Below are 23,375 nucleotides of genomic sequence, written 5' to 3' on the forward strand. Positions count from 1 at the left end.
ATATTAAAACTTGTAGTATATAATTGTTTTTTAAAGAAGAATGTATTCCGTTCAAAAAAAAAAAAATGTTTTCCGTGGTGTATAAAATTAGTCAATTTTGACAATCTTGTTATTTTTTTATTAATCTTTTTTAAGACATATAAATAGTACAAATAAGTTGAGCATGATTAAAGGTAACATGGATTCACAAAGTTGAGCATTTTAAGACTATCGATTCTCGATTCACAACTAATAAATTATGTTAGTTTAGATTAGTAAAGTCAAGTTAATAGTTTTACTTGTAACAAGATCTCAATATTGGGTACATTGTATCCGTTATGAGAAATACAACTAGTACGATTAGACCATAATCACCTAATTTTCACTTATTTGTCAAACTCCTAATAAAAAAATCCTTGATTTGTTATTAAGACAATAATGTGCATGTCTAACTCATGTTTATCATATTTGTAAATTGGATCAATTACAAGTTTACAACAGTACATTAACTTCAAAGCAAATCACAGGCAAATGGGACGTCACACACTCACACCTGTTTTTCGTTAAGAGTATCTTTTGTCACATTTCATCTTGTTTACTTTCATTTCTCTACTCTTTAGACAATTATATGGCTTATTTTTAACAAGGGAAGAGGCAAAGAAAGCTTTTTCTATATGCAAAGCACTGCAGGTCTGCAGCTTTGAATATACAGTTCATAATTGACAAGAGTCTTGAAGAAATCGAAGTTGAGAAAGTCGAAATACAAGATGTGGGAAAGAACACACTTAAATTTCTTTAGCAGTTTATAAAATACAGTTTCTATTTTATTTTTGATGAATTACAAAGCAACTTCAACAACTTTGTTTATCCAATATTCTGTTTACAGTTTTACACTGTTATCTAAACGAAAGAAAGACAAATGGGGTTATGTAACCGAATTACCGAAGGATGGAGCCAATTACTCCCTAGTTTAACACTCACTGCAACCCCCAGAATAAAATACATTGATGTACACAAGTCACAGGGAGGGTCATCCCATAAATACAATACATCTTCGCTTTCGAGCTTGGCCTTGCTTGATATCATCAGAAGGCTGCATAAACTGAGAAAAGAAAGATACATTTAGCATACTTTCAGGGAAAGAGAAGGGAAATAGTAACAGAAGGCCCTGGTATAGTTCAATGTGCCATGCTAATACATTAAATTAAACATCAGGAACAGGATTGATAGCTCACAACAGCAAACAATTGCTTACTTAAAGCACAGGGGAAGGTTCGCAAGGATCATAAAAAGAGGAAGATCATATACTCCACCAGTTTTTTTTTTTTTTTTTTTGGGGGTGGGTGGAATATACTTATGGCAGTTGAAGATCAAACACGGATTATTGGATAGAAGCGAATAGTTCAGAAAACAAAGACTAGATTTAAATTGGAGAACATTTCGAGTTCATGACAGCCTGAAAAGGGAAAAGAAATATGCAAGTTTTGGTCTCGCTTCAAAGTTTAGTGACCTAACTGGGTTTGAAAAGAATTAAGCACCAGTAATAGAAGCATTAAAACCATGAATAATTTTGTATTTTCTGTAAGCTATATAGTGTAATAATTACCTGCTGGCTGAGAATGTGAGGAACTCTAACTCTCTTGGATCCATCAGCCATTCGTTTGCTTAGTAGATGGCTTTCTGATGGAGCATTTTCAATCTGCAAGAATTTCAGCATGGATGTCAGCTCCATAACTAAATAAAGTTCATGCAATCCTAGCACCTAGGATTGTTGAGCTACAAAAAATGGTCTCAACTTCATACAGTAAAGTCCACTAAAGCCCTATACTAATGCTACTAGAGCACTGACCATGCAGCTTGAACTTAAGGCAAACTGGACATTATTTCAAAGGAACCCAATTAAAAAAAAAAAAAAAAAAAAAATCATGCTTCATAACTAGCAAGATGAAATAACAGTGACACAAGAGACAGGAATGGTCAGAAGATATACCTGTGTTTCAATAACCTCATGCAGCGATTTTACACAATCAGTTGCATGAACGCTTTCTAAATTGGGACACTGAAGAAGTAGCCTCTCTGAATAAAGCAAGAAACATCATCAGAAACCTTAAAAATTGTTTAGATTAACAGCTTTTACCAAAAACCATCCATAAAAAATTAAACATCTAAATTACTAACCTGGATGCAAATTTCTACAAGAGGTAAGATTCAGGTCACTGAGCTCTGGACAGTTTAAGTATAGAGCCTGCATTTTGTTTAATTCACTAAATCAGAAATGAAACCAGATGCGAAAATTACAAGTAACCAGTCTGTATACAGCCACAGGGACTCACATCTAAGCCAGAACAACCCCACAAGCTAAGTTTCTTCATCCGATTATGCTTGATGATAAGCTTCTGGTATATATGATGCAACTTGCTACTTTTCTGTGGTTTATTATCATTGCTTTCATCAGCGGATACATCATCCATGTCAGGATCACAGATTGACATACCACAGTCCATTAGCTCCAGAAGAGGTAATTGAGCCGTGGCAAATTGAATACCACCTGTTCATAGGCAGAAAGTAGTGTGGTTTTAGAATCAAACAGATAATGTGCAACTGAAACCAACAAAAAAAATCAAGGTAGCATAATTAAATTCAAACAAGGAATAAAAATTTACTTGAAGTAATATTAGGGCAAAGCGCCAGCAATAATCTTGTTAAAGTTTGGGAGAACACGTTACATATCATTCCGATGCCACTATCAGTGATGCTAGACCTACATCAACAACAAAACAATCTAAGATTCTTGAAGGTAAACCAAATAAGCTAGAAACAAAGCTTAATCCTGTTAGTGAATGACAAATTTGACTAAGCAATGAAATACGAGATGAGGCATTACCCACTCAAGTCAAGCAGCTCTAGCTTTGAAAAGCTGTAAGCAATAGCGGCAACAGAAGCATCAGTGATGCCAGATCCCAACACTAGTGAGAGCATTTTCAGTCCCCTGAACAAAAAGAAACAGCAATCAAAAGAATGTCAAGCCTCAGCATAATATTCACTTTTATGCTAAAACAGAAGGTGTACAGGCCTTCCTCTTTATAAATAACAAGTAAATAAATACTTGTATGTATATTTGTACCAACCTCAAATTTGCTGCCGAGAGAGCAAGAACAGTATCATGAGATAATCTAGGCGATGCTACATGAATGTTCTGCAACCTTGGGCAGAATTTTCCCAAGTTGTCCATCATGGTTGTGACATCAGTACTATCATTATCTTGACGAGAAAAATTCAAAGAAATCTCCCTCAAATTAGGGCAGTTGATAATCTGCAGTGATGAGACCCAAGTAAGCACAAAAAAGGGACAGCAAATAGATTTATAATTGCAAAACTTAGATATTTGAAATTAGGAATAAAAAGGAGGAAGTAATCACCGTCTTTGATAGAGAATGAAGATCAGAAAGCCAGAGTGTAGAAAGACTACTAGAAGAAATAATGACCGATCCTAGATTAGAGCATCCTTCAATCTTAAGACTAGTAAGACACCGTCTATCAGCAACAAAACGACCCAGCTCATCTCTACAGTTCAAAAACAGCAATGTAAATGGCTTGTGATACCATGAAGGGTAAAAATAGCTAGTAATAATTACATTCGATAATTTCAGGACATACAATATAGTGATAACGCTAAAACTAATGAACCCATATGTTCAGATATAAGCAAAAGAAACCCTCCTCCCCCCAAAGTTCGTCATAAGGTTTTTCATTTGGCAATGACATGCTGATCATCACTTGAAACAATGAGTTAGCAGCTATTTGTCTGCCTGAGAGTAAGCTATCAGCAACCAGTTAGGTAGCTCAGACCACTACAAACAAAAATCAACCTTGCAAAGTCATTTCAAATAGAGAGCCACATAAAGAGCTCACTGCATTACATAAGTTTCTTGTCTACTAGAAGAGTCTGAACCCATCTATCCTTTTAAAAACATGTTTGCACAATTTCCCTAAATTAAGATGTCAAGTGTTCAAAATCATCTTCTAATGTTCAATCATCCAACTCCACAAAGATATAGAGAGCAAAATGGGGAGCTCATTTCACAAACAAGTCATACCAGAGCCACAAACTTAAAATTTAAACTTATATGGTTTCCTATACAAGAATTTTTTAGACCAAATTGGACTAAATCAAACAGGAGCTTAGTTTATATACCCAGATATACGGTTAATTGATGACTCTGACATAGAGATCTCCATGGTTTCCAGATTGGGGCAAGAGAACGCAATGCAAGCCAGCATTGTTGCATCCATATCACTGCAATGAAACACAAAAGTTGATGAATACAACGCAACACAAATAATTAGTAAATTAAACACATTACATTCTAAAGAAAACACAAAAATAAACCAAGCATTTCTTTTTCATCAGAAATTCTCAATCGCAGGAATGCTGCTTCTATGACACCTGAGTTTCAGATCAGGTACAGCAACAAGCACATAATTGAACTGATTTAAGCTTTAGCAGTATTGAAATAGCTTTACATTTTTCTGCTTCATCAGATGAAAAACAATTTCAGAGCACATCAATCTACCGTACCTAATATATGATCACAACAATGTATATTCCATCCTCACATTAACAATGTAATAATAACCTTGTCCATTTTAAGTTCAATGGAATATCTCAAAACACAAATTTATGATTCTTCTAAGCTACATTTTAATAGCTTGGTTAATCTAACTATCCCATTAATGGTTGAGTACCGTAAATCATGACTTATGGGATTAGGGATTACTTAACAATAACCTCCATTGTTACAATGGTAGATTGTTGTACATCCGAGTGATCCGATCCTCCTTACACTACTGAGTGTAAAAGGCTCAGGCATTGGAGTGATGTTCGTATATAGTTCATCAATACCTTTTTATAATCATTTGTCAAAACCCTAGATCTAATCACCCAAAAGAACTTGTCTTTTTCAATGCCATTTTAGATAAATTCAATCAAAACCATGGTCTTACTATCCATAAGAAATCCTTGCTAGCTCAACTTCACTCTTTATCCTCCGTTTACACTTTAGTAAAGTCATTGAAGCTCAATTTAATGTCATTACAACAATCAACAATCCATTTTAAATTAAACTCCCCTAATTTAACACAAACCAATCCGATTTACAGCTACAACAACGATCTCATAACTTCTCTTGATTGAGTTCAAATCAAATCACTTAAAACCCTAAATTTTACTCCAATCAACAACACATACTAAAAATAACACAAACATCAAAATCCAACCATGTAAATCCCTTGAACAAATTAAATTAACCCAAAATCCAATCATATTCTAATATTGTAAGTCCAATTATCATCCATAAAACCCTTGATTCATACTAGTCTTATATACCTAATTAAATTTCACAAACTAACACCGATTAAAAATCATAAACATCATCATCTTATAAAACCACCCCATTTCATCCAGATCAAACCCACAAAACCCTAGATCTAATCCACCCCAACAAAATCAAAAAATCAAAAACAAAAACAAACCTCTCCATCCGAAGAGAGATCCTAATAAGAGACGAACAACACTTCTTCAACACCGACCCGACAAACCCAACAGACCCATTAGCGGGTACCCGAACCCGCAACTCCTCCGTCGATTTCCAAACCCGACCCGCTATATCTCTCCACCCTTTACAAACCCCAGAAGCCAACATCACCGATGAAGGCGGCAACCTCTTCATCACCTCCCACACACAACCAGCCGGCAACCCACCTGAAACAATCTCATCAACATCAAAGTAATCATCATCATCATCGTCGTCTATCCCCTCATCAATCGGACCTAATCCGACAGCCGCCGCCTCGGTATCGGACGAATCCCCGACATCAACATCGACATCGTCAAAGGATAACGCTCGTTGGGTACGAGGCGGCGGCGGTCGGGGGGTCGCCGGAGAATCAAAGACGGCGGCGGAGGAGGAGGAGGTGGTGGTAGTGGTGGTGCCGTCGCACACGTGGCCTTTTTTGGGAAGGCCACATCGACCACAGTTGTAACTCCCGCGTTTTTTGGCGCGTTTGGTGGGATCTAAGTAAGGGGTAACTGGGGTTGTTGGGGCGGAGGAAGCGGCGGCGATGTGGTGGCGCATTTTGAAGAGAGAGAAAGTAGAAAGTAAAGAGAGAAACAAAAATGGAGGATTTTGGTGGGCTTTTTTGAGAGAACAAAAGAGAGGTTTTAATAGAAAATGAAGGTGGCGCGGGAGGGAAAAACAGGGTTTTGGCGCCCTATTTTTGAAGATTTTTTAAATTGAAAATTAAAATCAGCGTTTTTAAAGAGCAGATTCTTTTTTTTTTTTTTTTTTGAAAGTTTGGGGGTGTGTGAAATTACGAAAATGGGGGTGTTATTTGAAGGGAGGTAGGTTTAGGTTGAAGGGTAGTTTGGGGATTTCGAGGGTGGGATTTGGTTTGAAGTTTGGTTTTTTGTTTTGAAAGAGGGAGAATCATGGGAATATTGAGTTTTTTTAATTTGTGATATTTTATTCCAATTTGTGTTGATAGGGTTTTTTGGTGGGGAGAGATGGATCATGGAATTTGGACATTGCCACATTGGGTATGGTATAGATGTCTTGATGGTGATATTTCAAGTGGAAATTATTATAAAAAAAAAAAAAAAAAAAAAAAAAAAAAAAAAAAAAAAAGACTAAATGAGATTAGGTAATTAATCAATAATTGTATTTATTTCTTGTAAATGTTACCCTATATGTTGTTGTACATATGCATAGCTTTAAAATTTGAAAAGTTATGCAATGTGTTACATGTAGTAATCTTCTACCTGATATGCGAGTATTCATTAGAATTTTTTTTACGGCAATGGAATGATAAAATTGTTTGGATGACAAAAATGTTCTACATGACTCTAGTGCAATATATCTAGTCTTTCTACAACACTTAACAAATAACTACACAATGTATATCAGTGACTAAAATCAAAATAATTTTATATTTGAGCTACATATACGATTTACTAGGGAAATTTTCAAGGTAAAATTAATTACAAATCAATTCCCAATCCACACAAACACATTATTGATTGCCTTGACTTGACCTTGCTTAAACACTAACGCAATGAGACAACATCATGAACAACAAATTATGCGTTGACATGTAAAGTGACTAAACATTGGAGAGAGAAACTCAGAATCAGTCTCTTTCAAAAAAAAAAAAACTCAGAATCAGTGTAAAAAGGGGTAGAAAAGTATTTGGGCCAACGTTGGAGAGATACATGGAGAGGAAGAGTGGATTGGGCTTTGTGGTCCAGGAGTTTCTATTCTACGGTCCAAATTTCTAATGATGCTTCTGGAATTGTGTGTGAGATTTGTGGAGAAGATATGGGCTGGGCTACTTGATTCAATAATTAATTGTTATTGGGCTAATGTGTACTTTATTTGGTATGAGAGATAAAAAAAAAAAAAAAAAAAAAAAAAAAAGTCCATGTTATATGAGAGAATGAAAGAATTTAATGACTGAAAGGGGAAGTGATACGTTTAAATTGAAACTTCCATATATTAAAAGTGATACATTTAATAAAAAACAAAGAAAGTAGATAATGTAGACAAATTTGTCTTTATGGAATGTATCATGACCTTTTTTCTTTCCAAGCCGAAGATAGTCTAAGCACTCGTACTTATTATTATGTTATTCCTCAATACCAAATTACTTACACTCGTCAAATGACTTTATACTCCACTCCTTAATGTTTAGTACTCAGCTCGTATGTAGTTGATAAGCTGTTGATCAAACATGACTAAAGTTAGTTCAATCCTCACATTATAAATCATTATTTGTGTGGGAGTAATCCACAATAGACGTAGTACCTAATGAATTGACAAATTGACAGTTGTAAGTTTTTTACTAATGAAATTTTTAGGAAATTACTCCGTAAATGTGTGTGTGGAAATGGTAAAGGTCTTTAGAAAAGACATTTTAAAAACCATACATAACTAGAAAGCCTAAAATGGCAACCAATTTTCCAGTCAAATTGAGTTGTCAACCGTCCAATTCAAGAATCTCAAAGACTTTATCAAAGTCATAAATTAAAGATCAAAGTTAAGATGACCTCAACATTAGATGACAACATATATACTACATTTTTATGATGCATAAATTTTAAACTAGTGAAAAACCAAGGACAAACAAAGCTAGGCTTTGTCAAGTCAAACTCCATCTCGGGGGTATTAAATAATAATAATTTATTTTATATAGAGTGATCGATTATAGTCACTTGTTCACATTAATTTTGTCTACAAAATTGGGTGAGAGTTCTACGCATACCAGGGCTAAGGTCATTATTTACTCATTATATGTTCACCTAATTAAATTTCACTCAGTTGGATTTATATTAATTAATCAATTAATTTGAACATCATAATAGAAGTATATAGGCTCATTAAATTAAATAAACTTTATTGTGAAACCCTTTTTAATCTTTAACTTAACTAAATTATCTGAATTTTTATATTACTGTAATTTTTACAAAACTTATGTTTTTTATAAATACGTGATCCTACACTCATCTACTTTTTTTTTTTTTTTTGAAAAACACTCATCTACCTTTTAAAATTACTTCATTTTTGTGTGCAAAAAAAAAAAAAAAAAACAAAAAAAACTTCATTTCACTTATGAAGTACTTTATATACATTTTGCTTACGTCATTCATCACCTATTTCATTCCACGTATTTTTTAATTATATTACATATATTCAAATCGAAAATATGACTACAACATGAGTATTACAATAATAAATAAAATAGATTTGGGCTGTAAAAATTTGATACTCACGTACTATATAATTATACCTTCACGTAAACAGAAATCTGTAAGCTCAAAATTATATGCGATATGCTAGTATTTAATAATTAAATACGGAGTATTAAATCTCTTAAACAAAAATTAAGATTTAAGAAGAACAAAATTTGGTAGCTGCTCAAAAGACCAGCAAACAATTATCATTAATTATCCAATTATCTGTCATTTAGATCTTAACAATATTGCAAGATCAAGTATTGGGACAAAATATATATGATCTTGTTTTGTCATTTAGTTACATATAACTTTATTTTAATATTTTAGCTAATTAGCTAGCTACTAGCCAACTCATCACACATATACTATTGTACCTCAAATTTTCAATTGCTACATTATTATCTCGAATTGATATTCTGTAAACACTAAAAGAAAAAAATAAAAATAAAGGTAATTATTGTACTTTGAAGCTGTACATTTTACGTGAATCGATTTCCCACTTGCATGAATCATGAGAGTATTTTTCTATTTCCATGCATTTATACGTACGTCTGTACGAATCAATAAACTCTTGTTGCATTGTGAAGTTTTATTGAGTTTGAGGTGATAGAGTAGTGACATCGCTCCCACCTCGTATCCCCGAGGTATAGGAATCAAGTCTTATGGGACTCATTTGAGGGATTTCCCTTATCTTCCTCCTCAAATGAGCCCTCTTCTTCTTACCACCTACAAAATTTAAAATTGTAAAGAAATTGTGTATAAAAAGATTAATTATGCTAAAAACAATAATCACATACTTTTGGTCCAGGTACTTACTCCACTATTCTCTCTTTTAATAATTAACTTTCAGTTCCCTTAACATGCATATCAACATCAATTGGATTCATCACCTAATTTCTTGATCTTCAATTCATCTTTGGACTAATCCACAATTCCACGAAAATCTCTAGAATGTCCTTATATATAGCTATTAATCCTCATAAATAAATTCTACTATTTGTATTCATAGACCTAGGCAAACAAAGATTGTTGTCACTTTCGTGGCTATGTCCATCACACACGAACACAAAAGGAGTGTTACGTTGGTTGATCAACACTGATATATACCATTAATGAAACAAGATCACAGGAGAAAAACTAGCACAACGAAATCAAAGGTGTACATCACTAGTCGTCGTACATACATAAATATTAACCTCGGTCCACATTAATAGTCCATCTAAGTTCAATCTCACGCTAACTTAGTCTATCAATTAAACAATGTCACACATCCGTACTTCTAAGTTCTAACCCCTATCTTATATGCAATTTAACATATCCTTTTTAGCTTAGCTAAGAATAACAATTACGTAGTATATTTCTTTTATTCATCAACTACATATTACATAACACTTTCTAATCTTATCTATAAAAACGTAGAACAATATTGATATTTTCTCCTTGTTAAAGTATTGGATTTAAGATGAGATATGGACAAAAGAAAATGGTGCATTTGTACTATTACAGCCAAACACCCTTTATTTAATTAAATTCATTTAGCTAACGGGCCTTGTCTACTAACGGACAGTGGAGATTAAAGAACTACTTTAATTAATTAGTCCTTTGAAATATACAAACAACTAGTATATGATTATATGCCCCACCCCCAAGAATATATTATACTCAAACTCCAATAGCATATAGTTTAATGTAAAGTTCCAGTTGCATGAATCACGATACTTGATAAATTGGCTAAATTTGTTAAACTTAATCATTTTGAGTCCCTTAAGTCTAATCACTTCTATCTCAATCTTCACCACGAGTATGACTATATTATTATTTTATTTTTTTTTATTATTGAAAAGGTAAGAAAAATTAAATATTAGGAAACTCTCTTCACGATGAGAACGAATATGATTACATCACAATCATATGAAATACTTATACACTATCAAAAATCTATATAGTATTGACAGTATACCATCATGATGCTCTAAATAAAGTCGCATTTTCCTATAATAAAAAAGTCGCATTTTTTTTATTGTACATTGAAACGTCAAACTAGATTATTGTATTATTGATCGATCCATGGATAACTATAATGAGATGCACATTTGTTTCAAAAACAAAAAATAATGAGATGCACAATGCACATAGTATATATGCAAGTAGATATATTTTCATAGCAATGTGAACAAAAAATCATATCATATCATTGGAAGTCCAGAGAAGATATGCTAGCTAGAATGGTTAATTAATTAGTCTATGCTTTGATGTATTTTATTTTAATAATTGGGTAGGGTTGACCCATGCTTTGTATTATTGTAAAGACTTCACGTATCCCACTAGCATCTTTATTATCCCTATATATGTAGCATCATCACCAATATCATCTTCCTTAGACTATTTCTTAGCTTCCCTCTAAAAAATCAAAATAAAATGGCCATTTCTCTCTCAAATATGCAAGCTCTCCCCTTCAACACAAACCATAATCTTTCCCTTAGATCCGAAAATCCATTTCCTATAACATTTACAACGCGAAATCACCTTTTTGAAAATTCGAAGGTGGGAGCTCTTACCATTAAACCGACCTCATCAGAAGTACAAGTTTTATCAAGTGATGCATTGACATCATCTAGAGTGATTGAAGAGCCTTGGAGAGAAACAGGAGTAGAGTATGGATGGAATGAGTATGGGCCTACAATGAAGGAAAGGGCCCAAAATGTGTTAGTGGATCGTTGGAAGGAGATCCATGGGGAGGATGATTGGGTTGGGCTACTTGATCCAATGGATTCTCTCTTACGGGCCGAGCTTATCCGATATGGTGAGATGGCCCAAGCCTGCTATGATGGCTTTGATTTTGATCCATTCTCAAAGTATTGTGGAAGTTGTAGGTATCCAAGGCACTTGTTCTTCAAGGGTCTTGAAATGGAAGATTATGGGTATGATGTAACAAGATACTTGTATGCTACATCCAATATTAACCTACCAAACTTATTTAGGCACTCAAGATGGCCCAAGGTTTGGTCCAAGAACGCTAATTGGATCGGATATATCGCGGTATCCAACGATGAGATGTCCAAGAAATTGGGCCGTAGGGATATCAGTATTAATTGGAGGGGCACCGTGACCCGGCGTGAGTGGGTCCATGATCTAATGGACTTCCTTAGGCCGGTCTCCGACGAGAAGATCCCATGTCCAGACCATAATGTCAAGGCCGAGTCCGGGTTCTTGGACCTATACACCGATAAGGTCCCGGATTGCAAGTATTGCAAGTTCTCGGCCCGTGAACAAATATTAACCGAGGTGAAACGTCTATTAGAGTTGTACCACAATGAAGAAGTGAGTATAACAATAACAGGTCATAGCTTAGGGAGTGCCCTAGCTATTTTGAGTGCATACGACATAGCCGAGACAGGCATCCACATTGGATCAAACAACCAGGCTAGACCCATATCCGTGTTCTCATTCTCGGGTCCACGTGTCGGGAACCTGAGGTTTAAGCAGAGGTTGGAGGGGCTAGGGGTGAAAGTGCTTAGGGTGGTGAACGTGCATGATATGGTTCCTAAGGCACCAGGATTAGTAATCAATGAAAGTTTACATCCGGAGTGTTTAAAATTTGCGCAATGGTCACCTTGGAGTTATTGTCATGTAGGGGTTGAGCTTGCTTTGAATCACAAGAATTCTCTATTTCTTAAGGACACCAACGACCCAGCTTGTGCCCACAATTTGGAGGCCCACTTACATCTACTTGACGGGTTAGTAATATTATTATATAGTCCATTTTTTCATATGTATCCTTTTCTTATTTGTATATTACTATTCCCCTATAATGCATGGGATAAATAATCATATAACTAGTTTGAGGCCCGGGCGATGTCCCGGGTCATTTTTTTTATATAAAAAACTATAGTAAATTTTTTTTAAAAATAACTTTAATAAATTAAAGGGAAATTTATTGATGGTTTTATAATTTAAAAAAAATAATTATTTCTTGAAATATGCACTAACCTAACTTTTATACTTCATATTAATTTGTTTTATCTGTTAAATGAATTTTTATCTACCATTATAAATTTCTTCAATGATGAGCAAACGGAAGAATGAGGATTAAAAATTAGCATTTATGAACATTAATTTTTTGTGAGGGAAAATTGATGATTAGTTTTAATGCGACATGAATCACATGACCCCACAAAATTTATCAATTCACGATGACACGTGGCAAAAATGGTGACATGCGGCATGATTACAATTCTTGCCTTGGGTTTTAATATATATATAGATATATAGATATAGATACTACCATAAGTATTGAACTTAAATTCATATGTTTTTTATTTTATTAAACAAAGGAGTAATGTACTAAAAAATTTCCATGTTGAATGATATTTGATTTTGTATGATTCTATATTGTTATGCAGGTATCATGGAAAAGGGAAAAGATTCCATCTAACAATGGGAAGAGACATAGCATTAGTGAATAAATCATGTGATTTTTTGAAGGATCACTACCAGATCCCTCCTTGCTGGAGACAGGATCAAAATCGAGGGATGGTTAGGAGTAAGGATGGCCGTTGGATCCAGGAAGAGCGTCCAGTTCTAGACGATCATCCTGATTATACTCATCATCACCTTAGACAGCTCGGACTTTCACACTAATATTCTTCCTATAACCTTAATTTGGGATCGAATCTTGTCTACATCACAAATTCTATAACACTTCATATACCCCTTCCAAAAGATACTCTTATGTACAAAGTGCGCATAAGCCAAAGCTCCATTTCCAGATTGTAAATCTCAAAATCATGATATCTCTATTTGTAAACCAAATACAAAGTGTGTACAATATATAATGTTTGTATTTGTAGTTAGTTTATTCTAATAATATGGAGAACTACGAATTGGTCATAATCCCTTATATTGGAAATATTCGACAAACAAGTACTTATTTGAAACATCCAGAAAAGATGAAATTGACAACTAAAATGGGACAGAAAGATAAGGTACTTTATTGACACAATTAAGGCTGAAAGAAACTCACTAAACAATCTAAACAACTCATAAATTATTGCTTTGTCAAAATCTGGAAACATATTTCCGAATGAAGAAATACAAATGCAGTCCTACTTCGAAATAACGGAAGAAGGAAAATGGTGCAAAAACAAAAATCAATCAAGATCCCAACAAATCACAATGTACAGTATCAAATCGGTAAAGGACAAGGGACAACGAGGTATACAACAGAACAATCAGCCTTCAGTAAGCACAATTGCAATTATATGCACATTATTCATAATTACAACAAAAAAACACCATTACCATGAAGATTTTCAAGTTCTGGTTGAAGTCTTAGGCTTTTGTAAGCATAAAAGCTCCATTGTTCATGATCAGGAGGATGAATCACCCTCTGCAGGCAAAATTGACATGGAAGATTCATCACAGCGAGCATCTAGTTACTGTTGCAAAGATATGAAATGTTACAGGACTATAATGACGGGCACACCAAATGGGTTAAACTTAAAGAAAATGTAGGTGCAAGAAGATGACAAGAAGATGCATCAATATGTTCATTCTATCCAGGCACAAAATTCTTGTCCATTTGTTCAGGATTATTGTCTAAAGTTCTTCCATTCAAAGGTTGTCTTTTCTCACAGAACTAGAAAAATTCAAAGCAAAGTAGCCATTACACAAATAACATTATGTATTCTTCTTCAAGTTTTAACTTCGTTAAAGTTCACATTGGCAATGGAGTCCTAGTGTCCAAACAAGATGTTTCAAAAGAATCAGCATTTTCTTTACAACAAAAACAGCTAGCATGTATAGATTCTCACAAAGCATGCTATGCATAGAATTTGGTAAATTTACATGCAGATCATTAGCTAAGGTTACAAAACCTCTTTCATTCAGCTGTATAAATAAATCAATCCAAAAAACTGAGTGTTCATTAAACAAAACCACTGGGAGAAAAATGTTATTTTGAAGGAAGCAAAAATGTTTCTGATTTGGAAAATTGGAGGCATTAACTGAAGAGCCTAGATAGCAAGAGGTATCAGATTGCAATAGAGTTAGACTAGAATGCTTAACTTATATATTTCCATTCTTCACAAAGCAACATGGGTATATGAAATCAGCATGAAAAAAAACATGGATGTTTGTGTATGGTCTACCTTGCTAAGTGTTTTAATTCTGATTCCCAATGCAGCCTGTGCACAAGCCTAAACTCCAGCAGCAGCTTTAGACTCGGAATCCTTTTTACCCTGAACATTGAACAGGGAGGGTATCAGAGCTCTATTTGAAAAGAGAATTGATCTAGTATCAAGATATACTACGTACAACAGTACAATACACATGGTTTACAGTATCGCACTAATTATTCTCAATGGTATGGTATTGGAAAAAAAAAAAAAAAAAAAAAAAAAAAAACTAGGAGTCTTAAGATAATAGTGTCCTGATGGTATAACAGAATATTTATAGCATAATACAATGTTATGACTTCTATCAGTAAATTATTACCATAATTGCAAACCAAGTTTCTAACCTTTGGCGGTCCACTGCGAATTTGGCGTGTAGGCGTCCTCATTGTGACAAACTCTTCTGCTGCTGTGGGATGAATTCCAATTGTTGAATCAAAGTCTGCCTTTGTCAAGCCAGCTTTCACTGCAACTGCAAACCCCTGAGATTTAACAAATTTCAGTCAAATAACAGCTGCTTACATAATTGTATCACAACATAGCCTCAAGACAGGTTGTGCATAAACCTGAACTATCTCTGGTGCATCATCTCCACACATGTGCAACCCAACGACTTTGTCAGTCTTTGCGCAGACTATAAGTTTCATGTAAACGCGATCTGGAAGACCAGATAATGTGGCCTTTAAAGGCCTAAAATTTGCAGAGTAAACATCTACATCACCGTATGTTTCTATGGCCTGTAAAACCCAACATTTTTTTTAAGTAAACTAATCGACAATTACCAACAGTCTAGAGATAGGTAAAGTTCTCACTTGCTCCTCTGTGAGGCCAACTTGGCCGAGGGGTGGCTGAGAAAACACAGCAGATGGTATAGCTCTGCACAAAGGTAAACAGAAACATCTGTCACAAGTTGCTGTAAATTTCACAATTTGTGACAAGTGAAAACCACAAATTGAAGATAATAACTACCTGCTCAACCACTCAGCTAAAAGACATAGAAAAAGGAAAGAAAAGAAAATCAGGAATCATAATTCGATTTAAAGGATCAGACATAATATCAGATACGTTGAGAGGTTTTCCTCAGGGTCATTAACGATCTACAATATGTGAGCCACAGCCTTAGGAATAACATTCACCAACTAGATATCTATTGTATGCTTCAAGCCATCAACCAATTAATTAACTTTCCTAAATCGGCCAAAAAAATTTGACAGCTTGAAGTGTCAATTGGAAACATAAAATAACTTCTGATAAAAAAAACATGAGACAGCTTGAATCATGACCTAATTTAAGACAAGATTTACCAAAGAGTTCACCAGGTAGGACTTGGAGAGGGCTTTCTCATGCAAAAGTGGATATAAGATGTAGCCTATAAATAAATCAAGGGCTAAAGTCACAAATGGTCAACAAATTTTTTTAAGCAAGCCTATTCATAAAGCACTGGCTATGCCATGTAAGACCCTTATGATCTACATGGCAGAGTCAGTGCTTTACAAATGGGATTGCTTATAAAACTAGCCGAGACAAATACATGGTAGTATGGTACTAAATCAAATACGTATAATACAGGTGTCCTTCCAATTGTAAAAAGTTTGCCACTAATTGATAATGAATTGATGGGTGTGAGCTTTCCTAGTGCTGCTACTTATTATCTTGATTTCAGCAACTAGAGTGGACTCATTGGCATGGTCAACATCCATTTTGGTAGGCCAGAACTATAGTGTCAGCTCTCCCACTTAAATTGGCCAATCAAAAGGATATATCATACAATTTTCATATGCCTGCTTGTTTGCATCTATAGCCTCGTATCTTATTCAAAAGTGTCATCCAGACGTGATCAACTCTAATAGCCTTCCAAAAGTAGCACAGGTCATTTCACAACCTTAAGTAGTTAAGTGTAAGGGGCTTCTATCTGACTTTTAGTGGTCTAGGTCTCACAAAGTATTCATAATTTAAGTTGGGCTTCCAAAGGCGAGAGTGATCCTTTTTTATGCATTTAATGATCAAAATGGCCCAACTAGGCTCCAGCAACATGGAAGAGCTTGGGAACATGAGAATGGCCTAAGTTAGTACGGAATTTGGTTGAGGTTCCCATCTTTCCTTCCCCACAATCGGCTACAGCAGCCACACAAGTCAGCTATTGCATATGAATAGTTGAAAAGTCTTTATATGGAGATAAAATGGGTCAAGTGTCACCAGCTTAAAATGCATCCTATAATCAAAGGAGGTTTTCCATTGTCTCTGACTACCTTATTTCTGAGATTTTTCCCCACAATATCTCCTTTTTGCTAGAAAGCACATAATTATGTAATAAACTAACCTAAGGAGGGGCATAATGGGTAGTATAGTATTACTATGTTTATAGTCTTTAGTTTTATTATAAATAGAGGGGAAGGGGAAAGGAAGAGACAGGCAGATTTTTGAGTGAACTGTTAGGAGAATTGTGACCTCAAGTTACTAGGAGAGCAGTGACCTAAAGTCACTAATGGAGAGTGGTAATAGGCTAAACTACCGATTTTGTACGAAACCTTTCAGCAATATTAATCAAAGTTTGATTCTTTCTCTTATTTTCTTTGTGCAATTGTTGAGTAAAATCTGCTGTTCTTTGAGTCCATTACATAACAATTAAGACCAATAAATAACAGCAAAAAGGAGTTCACAGTATGAACAAAAATTGTATTACTATCATCTGTTTACAGAATAACAAAATTACCGGTAATCAGGTTTTGTTGGCTCATTAGCAAACAGAGTATTTGCTAATGCTCCTCCCTCCATCAAAGCAACAGGAGTCAGATTCACTCTATCAGTGACATCACCCACTGCCCATATAGAAGGAACAGATGACTGAGAATACTCATTGACCTGCAGCAACACTACAATGAGAAACACACAAGAGCATTGTTTAAGGGTAAGAAACACCATTGACATTCAAGATGTTACCTCTATGGCACCATTCTTATCCATCTTTACCCCCAAAGCTTCCAACCCCAAGTTCTGCAGTTTACATAAGAGCTCACATGAGTAATGCAGTATCCACATTCCACAGGCAATTACAAAGTTAAAACGTAATTGGTGAATCTTTGACTAATATACATTAAAAACTAATATAACGGGTAAAAGGCACTGTATGCAACAAGAGAAGAAATGATGACCTTAGTATTTGGTCTTCTTCCTGTTGCAAACATGACGTGGGAGAAACCATCAACAGTTTCCTTGTTGGTTTTTAATGACAAAGTTCCATCTGCAGCCTTTGTGATAGCTTGGGGAGACTCTTCTGTGTGGAACTCAATTTCTCTCAAGGCCATCTGGTCAGCAAGAAAATCTCTGATCTGCAAAGCAACATATGTAATTAAAACACAATCCCATATCTGATATAAAAGTAGCCAGAAGCAAAAAAATGTGTGCATCATAGGTGTAACACCACCTCCTCATCAAAGCCTCTCAGAATCTTCTTTTGACGAATGAAAACATGAACATCACTTCCCAAACCATTAAAGATGCCAGCAAATTCCAAACTAATGTATCCACCTCCAATAATTGCAATTTTCTTGGGCTTTTCCGGGAGATCAAGAGCAGCATCAGAATCAATAGCATACTCGCTGCCAGGAATATCAGGAATAAATGGGCGGCCCCCAACAGAAATCAAAATGTGTCTCGCTGAATAACGTTTTCCATCCACATCAACTGTGTGAGGATCAACAATCTGTTTTCAATGATAAAACATGATGTTATGCTGGTGAGACATCAATATAAAGAAGCACCTTACTAAGTTTAAACTACCATCATAGCATAATCATCAAACCTTTCCACGACCTTCAATTAGCGTGACACCTGAATTATTCAGGATATTCTTGTAGATGCCTGTGAGGCGTTGAAGTTCAGCATTCTTATTAGCAATCAAGGTGGCCCAATCATGCTTGGGTTCAGCATCATAACTCCATCCGAACCCATGACTCTCCTCGAATTCATGAGAATATTTAGAAGAATAAACAAGGAGCTTCTTTGGCACACATCCTCGAAGTACACAGCTGCATAAAGTTACAAAAGACAAACATCAGACAAGAGTTTCTGAAACAACCACAAAAGCATGGTTTCCAAGCCTAGCTACAAACTTAAGCAATATAGCAATTTGAGAAATTCAAACTCAAGCGAAGCTATGATTCTAGTTGAGAGTTGCAAGTTCATTTGGAATTTCAAGTTTCAGGGTCCCTTATGATAAAATCGAGCTCAGATTAGAGCTTTTCTAATTCAAGTCATGCTTAACCACACGGCCACACCTCTTTCTTTGAGCCTTTTGAGAGCCTAATCTAGCGTAATGATCCTTCTCAATGGCCCCAGACCATCACTTCCATTCTACATAGCCATCAACTAAAACCTAACACATCTAGATTGTTATATACACCCGGGAGTACTGTACACCCATGATATTTTGTACTCATTTTGATTGTCTTTCATTTAATCATCAAATGACGAGCAAAAAAACTAACTTTGGGTTAGTTGGGTGTACTGTGCACCGGCATGTATATAACAAATTCTACTAAAATCCATCAAACATTCTACCTACAAGAGCTAAAATTAGAAACTTTGACACGTGATTTTATCATGCATTCCGAAATTAATATCATTATCATATATCATAACCGAAAAAACAAAAGACAACAATCACCAAAATAATCACCATAGTAAAAACACAATCATATGAGCTAAAATTAAAAACTTTAAAGCGTGATTTCTCCTGCATTCTGAATTCAACATCATCATCATCATCATCATATATTATAACAGAACAAACAAAACAATAACAAATCAAATCATAAATAAATTAATTAAACCTCAATTAATCAACAAGAGATAAGGAAATTACGTTCCACCAACACCACCAGCAGTCTCAGACGAAATAGTACTAAAAGGAAGCTCACAAACAGCAACCGAAGCACCAAATTGCGAAGCAAAACGCGAAGCTCTCACGCCGCCGCTACCAGCACCAATGGTAAAGAGGTCAAAATCGTATTGCGCGTCATTTTCAGAAGAAGAAGTTGACGATGATTGAGCTCGAACGGAGAAATTGCGGCGGAGAAGAAGGTGGCGTTGAGGAGAGAGAAAGTGTAGGGTTTTGGGAGAAACGCGAGAAGATGAAGAGAGAGAATGAGAGGAAGAGAAGGAGGAGAGAGAAAGGAAATTAGGGCGAGGAAAGCGTTTGCAGAGAGATTGGAGGGTTTTAGAGGAAGAAGATGAAGAGAAGGTGGTGGTGAGTTTTGGGGTGGTGTTGCTCAAACATGTCGCCATTTTTATGTGGAGTATAGTGTTTCTGGGTTTTTATATGTTTTGGGATTTTATTTAACTATCTCTTCTCAATTAAACTATTTTTTTTTAAAAAAATGGAAGAAATTAATTAACTCAATAGGATGAAAAAAAATATATATAAAAGGACAAAAGTTAATCAATTAAGAACTTAGAAGGATGAGGAATCAAAAAATAGATGGAAAAAAGAATGTGATGAGCTTTTGTGGTGTGTTGTTTTCAATTTCATATTATAAATAAAAAAAATTAATCAATTAAAAAGAAATAACAAATAGATAGAAAAAAATTGGATTTTTTAAGAGACGTAATAGTGCATAATTTGAATACATTCGAGTATCCGACAATCTAAAAATTCACCACTTCACTATGTCATAAGCTGGAAATCTTGGAATAGATTTTCTACTCTATAATGATGATAGTTTTAAATTAGGGAGGATTGTCCGAAATTGAAAGGAGATTGTAGATGATAAACGAGTTTAATTGATTAAAGTTTTAAAGGACGATATTCAAGAGTTAGATCAAAATTGCGACCTTACAACACTTGCCTTTGTGGCTCTTTTCAGTTTCCACACCCAAAATATATATATATATAATGTTATAAAATGTTTAATTGAAAACTGTTTGATATTATCAATATTTATTTTGATAGTGATTGAACATTGAAGTATCATTGTCTCCATCCTTTCTCCAAAAGTTGTCATTTTACATTCACATGGAAATAGTTGCTTTGCTACAATCAGAGGCAGACCTTTAGTGAGGCTCAAGTCACTAATATTCATCATCGGTTATTACTTTATAACACTATAAGTACGAAAACTCGTTAAATATTACTCGCAACACAAGTCTTATATGTGACTGGCCACGCGGTGTGACCAACCATTATAGGGGTTACTTCGTTAGTGTAATAGGGATTACTTAGTCAGTGTTAAAGGGGTTACTTATACTAAATAGCTTGTTGGGATGAAATTAGCCTAATTGTGAGAGTTAAGACTTCTTATTTAGCTATGTGTCGACTACTTAATTTGAGAGTTAATCTTATCATCAAAGTGCACCAGTGGTCTAGTGGTAGAATAGTACCCTGCCACGGTACAGACCCGGGTTCGATTCCCGGCTGGTGCAATTCGTTTTTGGCTATGTTTTTTATTAGTGCACTCATTTTTAAATTTGACTCATTGTAAATATGTAAGAACAACAATAGTACAATATTATATCAACAAGCTAGAAGGTAGTAAAATCTTACAACAAACTTGATAAACCATAATATCTTGTCATTTCTACATTCAAAATATAAAAAAGTTTACCAAATTCGATCAGATGAAATTCACATCAAAATACATTTGGTTGAGTAGAATATGGTCATTTAATTTAGAGGGACAATCCAGACTCCTCATCCTCCTCAAGACCTGAAACATAGACAAAGTAAAGAGCCCAAATGAGACCAAACACACCCAATAGGATCCACCCAAGAAGGTTGTTGCTCAACCCAAAGGGAAGTCCTGTTCCTTCTGTGCTCATTCTCTCATCAACAAGAGCCATTGCTGGGCTCGACATGGCGGTGGCAGCAGCCGCGGCTAGCATTGAGGCACCCATCATCCCCTTGTTTGTGGTGCTTTCTTGGGTTGATGCCTTGTTGTTCTCCATTGAACATGTTACCTTGCCACCCTTCTTTGTGATTGCTGGCAATCCTGAAATATTATGAAAGTTTTCACCATTGTTTCATGAGATATTGACCAAGTTTAATGAAATTGATCTATAATACACTATGAACTATCAAGAAATTTTCAGTTATATATCATGTTTAGGGACAATTCAGAAGTCAAGTGTTCCTGTTTGGTTATATGTTGCTTTTGAATTGTTTATAAATACTAAATATCAAATAAAAAATATACATTTAACATAGGGAATTACATGTATTGATCTCATTTTAAAATGTATTCTTGTTGGAGTTTGTGCCGAGTTATATGTAGATCATATCATTGTGTAATAGCTTTAGGTCCTAAGGGTCCTATCCTTCTTGACAAAGTAAGATCTACTTAACGATTTATATGCCTAGGACGGCATACAAAACCCTTAAGATTGGGGGGAGATCGATAAAATTTAATCAATAACAAATTGAGGGTATAACGAGATGAGAATCAAACTCTTAACCTCTTAATTGAAAGACGATCTTTTGCCCCACTACAAGTCTATAAAACAATTTTAAAAAATCATCTCCAATCAAACCAATTTGGATCAATATAAAAGTACCAAAAACATATTGAAAAACTACCAATGAATAGATAGAAAATCAAAATATGAATATGAGAAGAAAAAAAAAAGAAACATAAGGAGACGAACCGAGAACGGGAGAAGATGAAACACCAACCCTTCTGCTCTGCACAAGACTAGCACGGGCTACCAAAGAAGCTGAAGAACTAGCATTAATGGTTGCCATTGTTTTTTCTCTCTAATTTACGGTGTTAGACCACTGCTAAGCTAGCAAAGAACACAACTTTTTTGATGAAAAGTGTGTACAAGTGTAGTTCTAAGTTTGTGATAGTAATGAAACTACTTCAAATTAATATTTGATGAGCAAAAATAAGTGGCAATTGAACCACTTAGCGTGGATAGATTGACGGCCCTCATTTCATATCCTTTATCTTCTATCATCCAATTGATCAGCTCCACGTGTTATATCATCTATTTTAATTTATCCTATGTGGCACTATGTATTTGGTTGTTTTTCTTACCCTTGGATTGATGGGACCTCTTAAATTGTCCAAAATAGATAATTTTCAATTTTGGGGTAAGAAATTAAGAATGCCAAGGGGAATGATAGCAAAATTGACAAAACGGCAAATAATAGAGCGAATTTCATAACTTAAAAAATAAACGACATAGCTTTTCATGAAATATGCTAAAACTTAAACTAATTCTTTATGTGCGTTGGTGTGAAAAATAATATGGAATACTAATTAGTTTCGCAACAGTAGAGCAATAGGTAGATTAGGAATTATTGTATTATTATTGAGTACTGATTTATGTCAATTGAGCTCCTAAAATGAATACAACAATTTCTCGGCCAATTAACGTCCACATGCTCACATTTTCTTCTAGGATTGCTTAAACAACGTAAATGTGCAGATTTATCAATG

At 34.8% G+C, this 23,375-nt stretch overlaps 4 protein-coding genes and 1 non-coding gene across 6 annotated transcripts; 2 read left to right on the plus strand and 3 right to left on the minus strand.

Annotated features, from left to right (window-relative positions):
• Positions 1-749: 749 nt before the first annotated feature.
• LOC145591050 (F-box/LRR-repeat protein 17-like) lies at positions 750-6,123 on the minus strand. Its single transcript, XM_081647442.1, has 11 exons — positions 5,512-6,123; positions 4,175-4,276; positions 3,399-3,543; positions 3,108-3,292; positions 2,864-2,968; positions 2,643-2,740; positions 2,313-2,527; positions 2,158-2,224; positions 1,970-2,055; positions 1,586-1,678; positions 750-1,081 (listed from the first exon to the last, which is right to left on the minus strand). The coding sequence occupies exons 1-11, from the start codon at positions 6,111-6,113 to the stop codon at positions 1,010-1,012; spliced, it is 1,770 nt and encodes a 589-aa protein (XP_081503568.1). The 5' UTR covers positions 6,114-6,123; the 3' UTR covers positions 750-1,009.
• A 5,041-nt stretch (positions 6,124-11,164) lies between these two features.
• LOC145591060 (phospholipase A1-Igamma2, chloroplastic-like) lies at positions 11,165-13,486 on the plus strand. Its single transcript, XM_081647446.1, has 2 exons — positions 11,165-12,504; positions 13,171-13,486. The coding sequence occupies exons 1-2, from the start codon at positions 11,186-11,188 to the stop codon at positions 13,406-13,408; spliced, it is 1,557 nt and encodes a 518-aa protein (XP_081503572.1). The 5' UTR covers positions 11,165-11,185; the 3' UTR covers positions 13,409-13,486.
• A 414-nt stretch (positions 13,487-13,900) lies between these two features.
• LOC145604219 (glutathione reductase, chloroplastic-like) lies at positions 13,901-20,439 on the minus strand. Of its 2 annotated transcripts, none has more exons than XM_081660163.1 (11): positions 19,805-20,439; positions 18,743-18,968; positions 18,365-18,643; positions 18,093-18,269; positions 17,881-17,934; positions 17,654-17,802; positions 15,753-15,816; positions 15,507-15,677; positions 15,288-15,422; positions 14,917-15,006; positions 13,901-14,156 (listed from the first exon to the last, which is right to left on the minus strand). In XM_081660163.1, the coding sequence occupies exons 1-10, from the start codon at positions 20,224-20,226 to the stop codon at positions 14,965-14,967; spliced, it is 1,719 nt and encodes a 572-aa protein (XP_081516289.1). In that variant the 5' UTR covers positions 20,227-20,439; the 3' UTR covers positions 13,901-14,156; positions 14,917-14,964. The 2 variants fall into 2 exon arrangements, with proteins under 2 accessions (XP_081516289.1, XP_081516283.1); XM_081660157.1 differs by having other exon boundaries at positions 13,901-14,205; positions 19,805-20,437.
• Positions 20,440-21,289: 850 nt separating this feature from the next.
• TRNAG-GCC (transfer RNA glycine (anticodon GCC)) lies at positions 21,290-21,360 on the plus strand. The gene has a single exon. It is a non-coding gene; the product is annotated as a tRNA-Gly (tRNA).
• A 107-nt stretch (positions 21,361-21,467) lies between these two features.
• On the minus strand, positions 21,468-22,794 carry LOC145604233 (photosystem II reaction center W protein, chloroplastic-like). Its single transcript, XM_081660171.1, has 2 exons — positions 22,579-22,794; positions 21,468-21,926 (listed from the first exon to the last, which is right to left on the minus strand). Exons 1-2 carry the CDS (start codon positions 22,673-22,675, stop codon positions 21,607-21,609), a joined length of 417 nt encoding a protein of 138 aa, XP_081516297.1. The 5' UTR covers positions 22,676-22,794; the 3' UTR covers positions 21,468-21,606.
• Between the last annotated feature and the right edge of the window lie 581 nt (positions 22,795-23,375).

This window comes from Chenopodium album, chromosome 2 (assembly GCF_948465745.1).
Source record: "Chenopodium album chromosome 2, dcCheAlbu1.1, whole genome shotgun sequence".
Lineage (NCBI taxonomy): Eukaryota > Viridiplantae > Streptophyta > Magnoliopsida > Caryophyllales > Amaranthaceae > Chenopodium > Chenopodium album.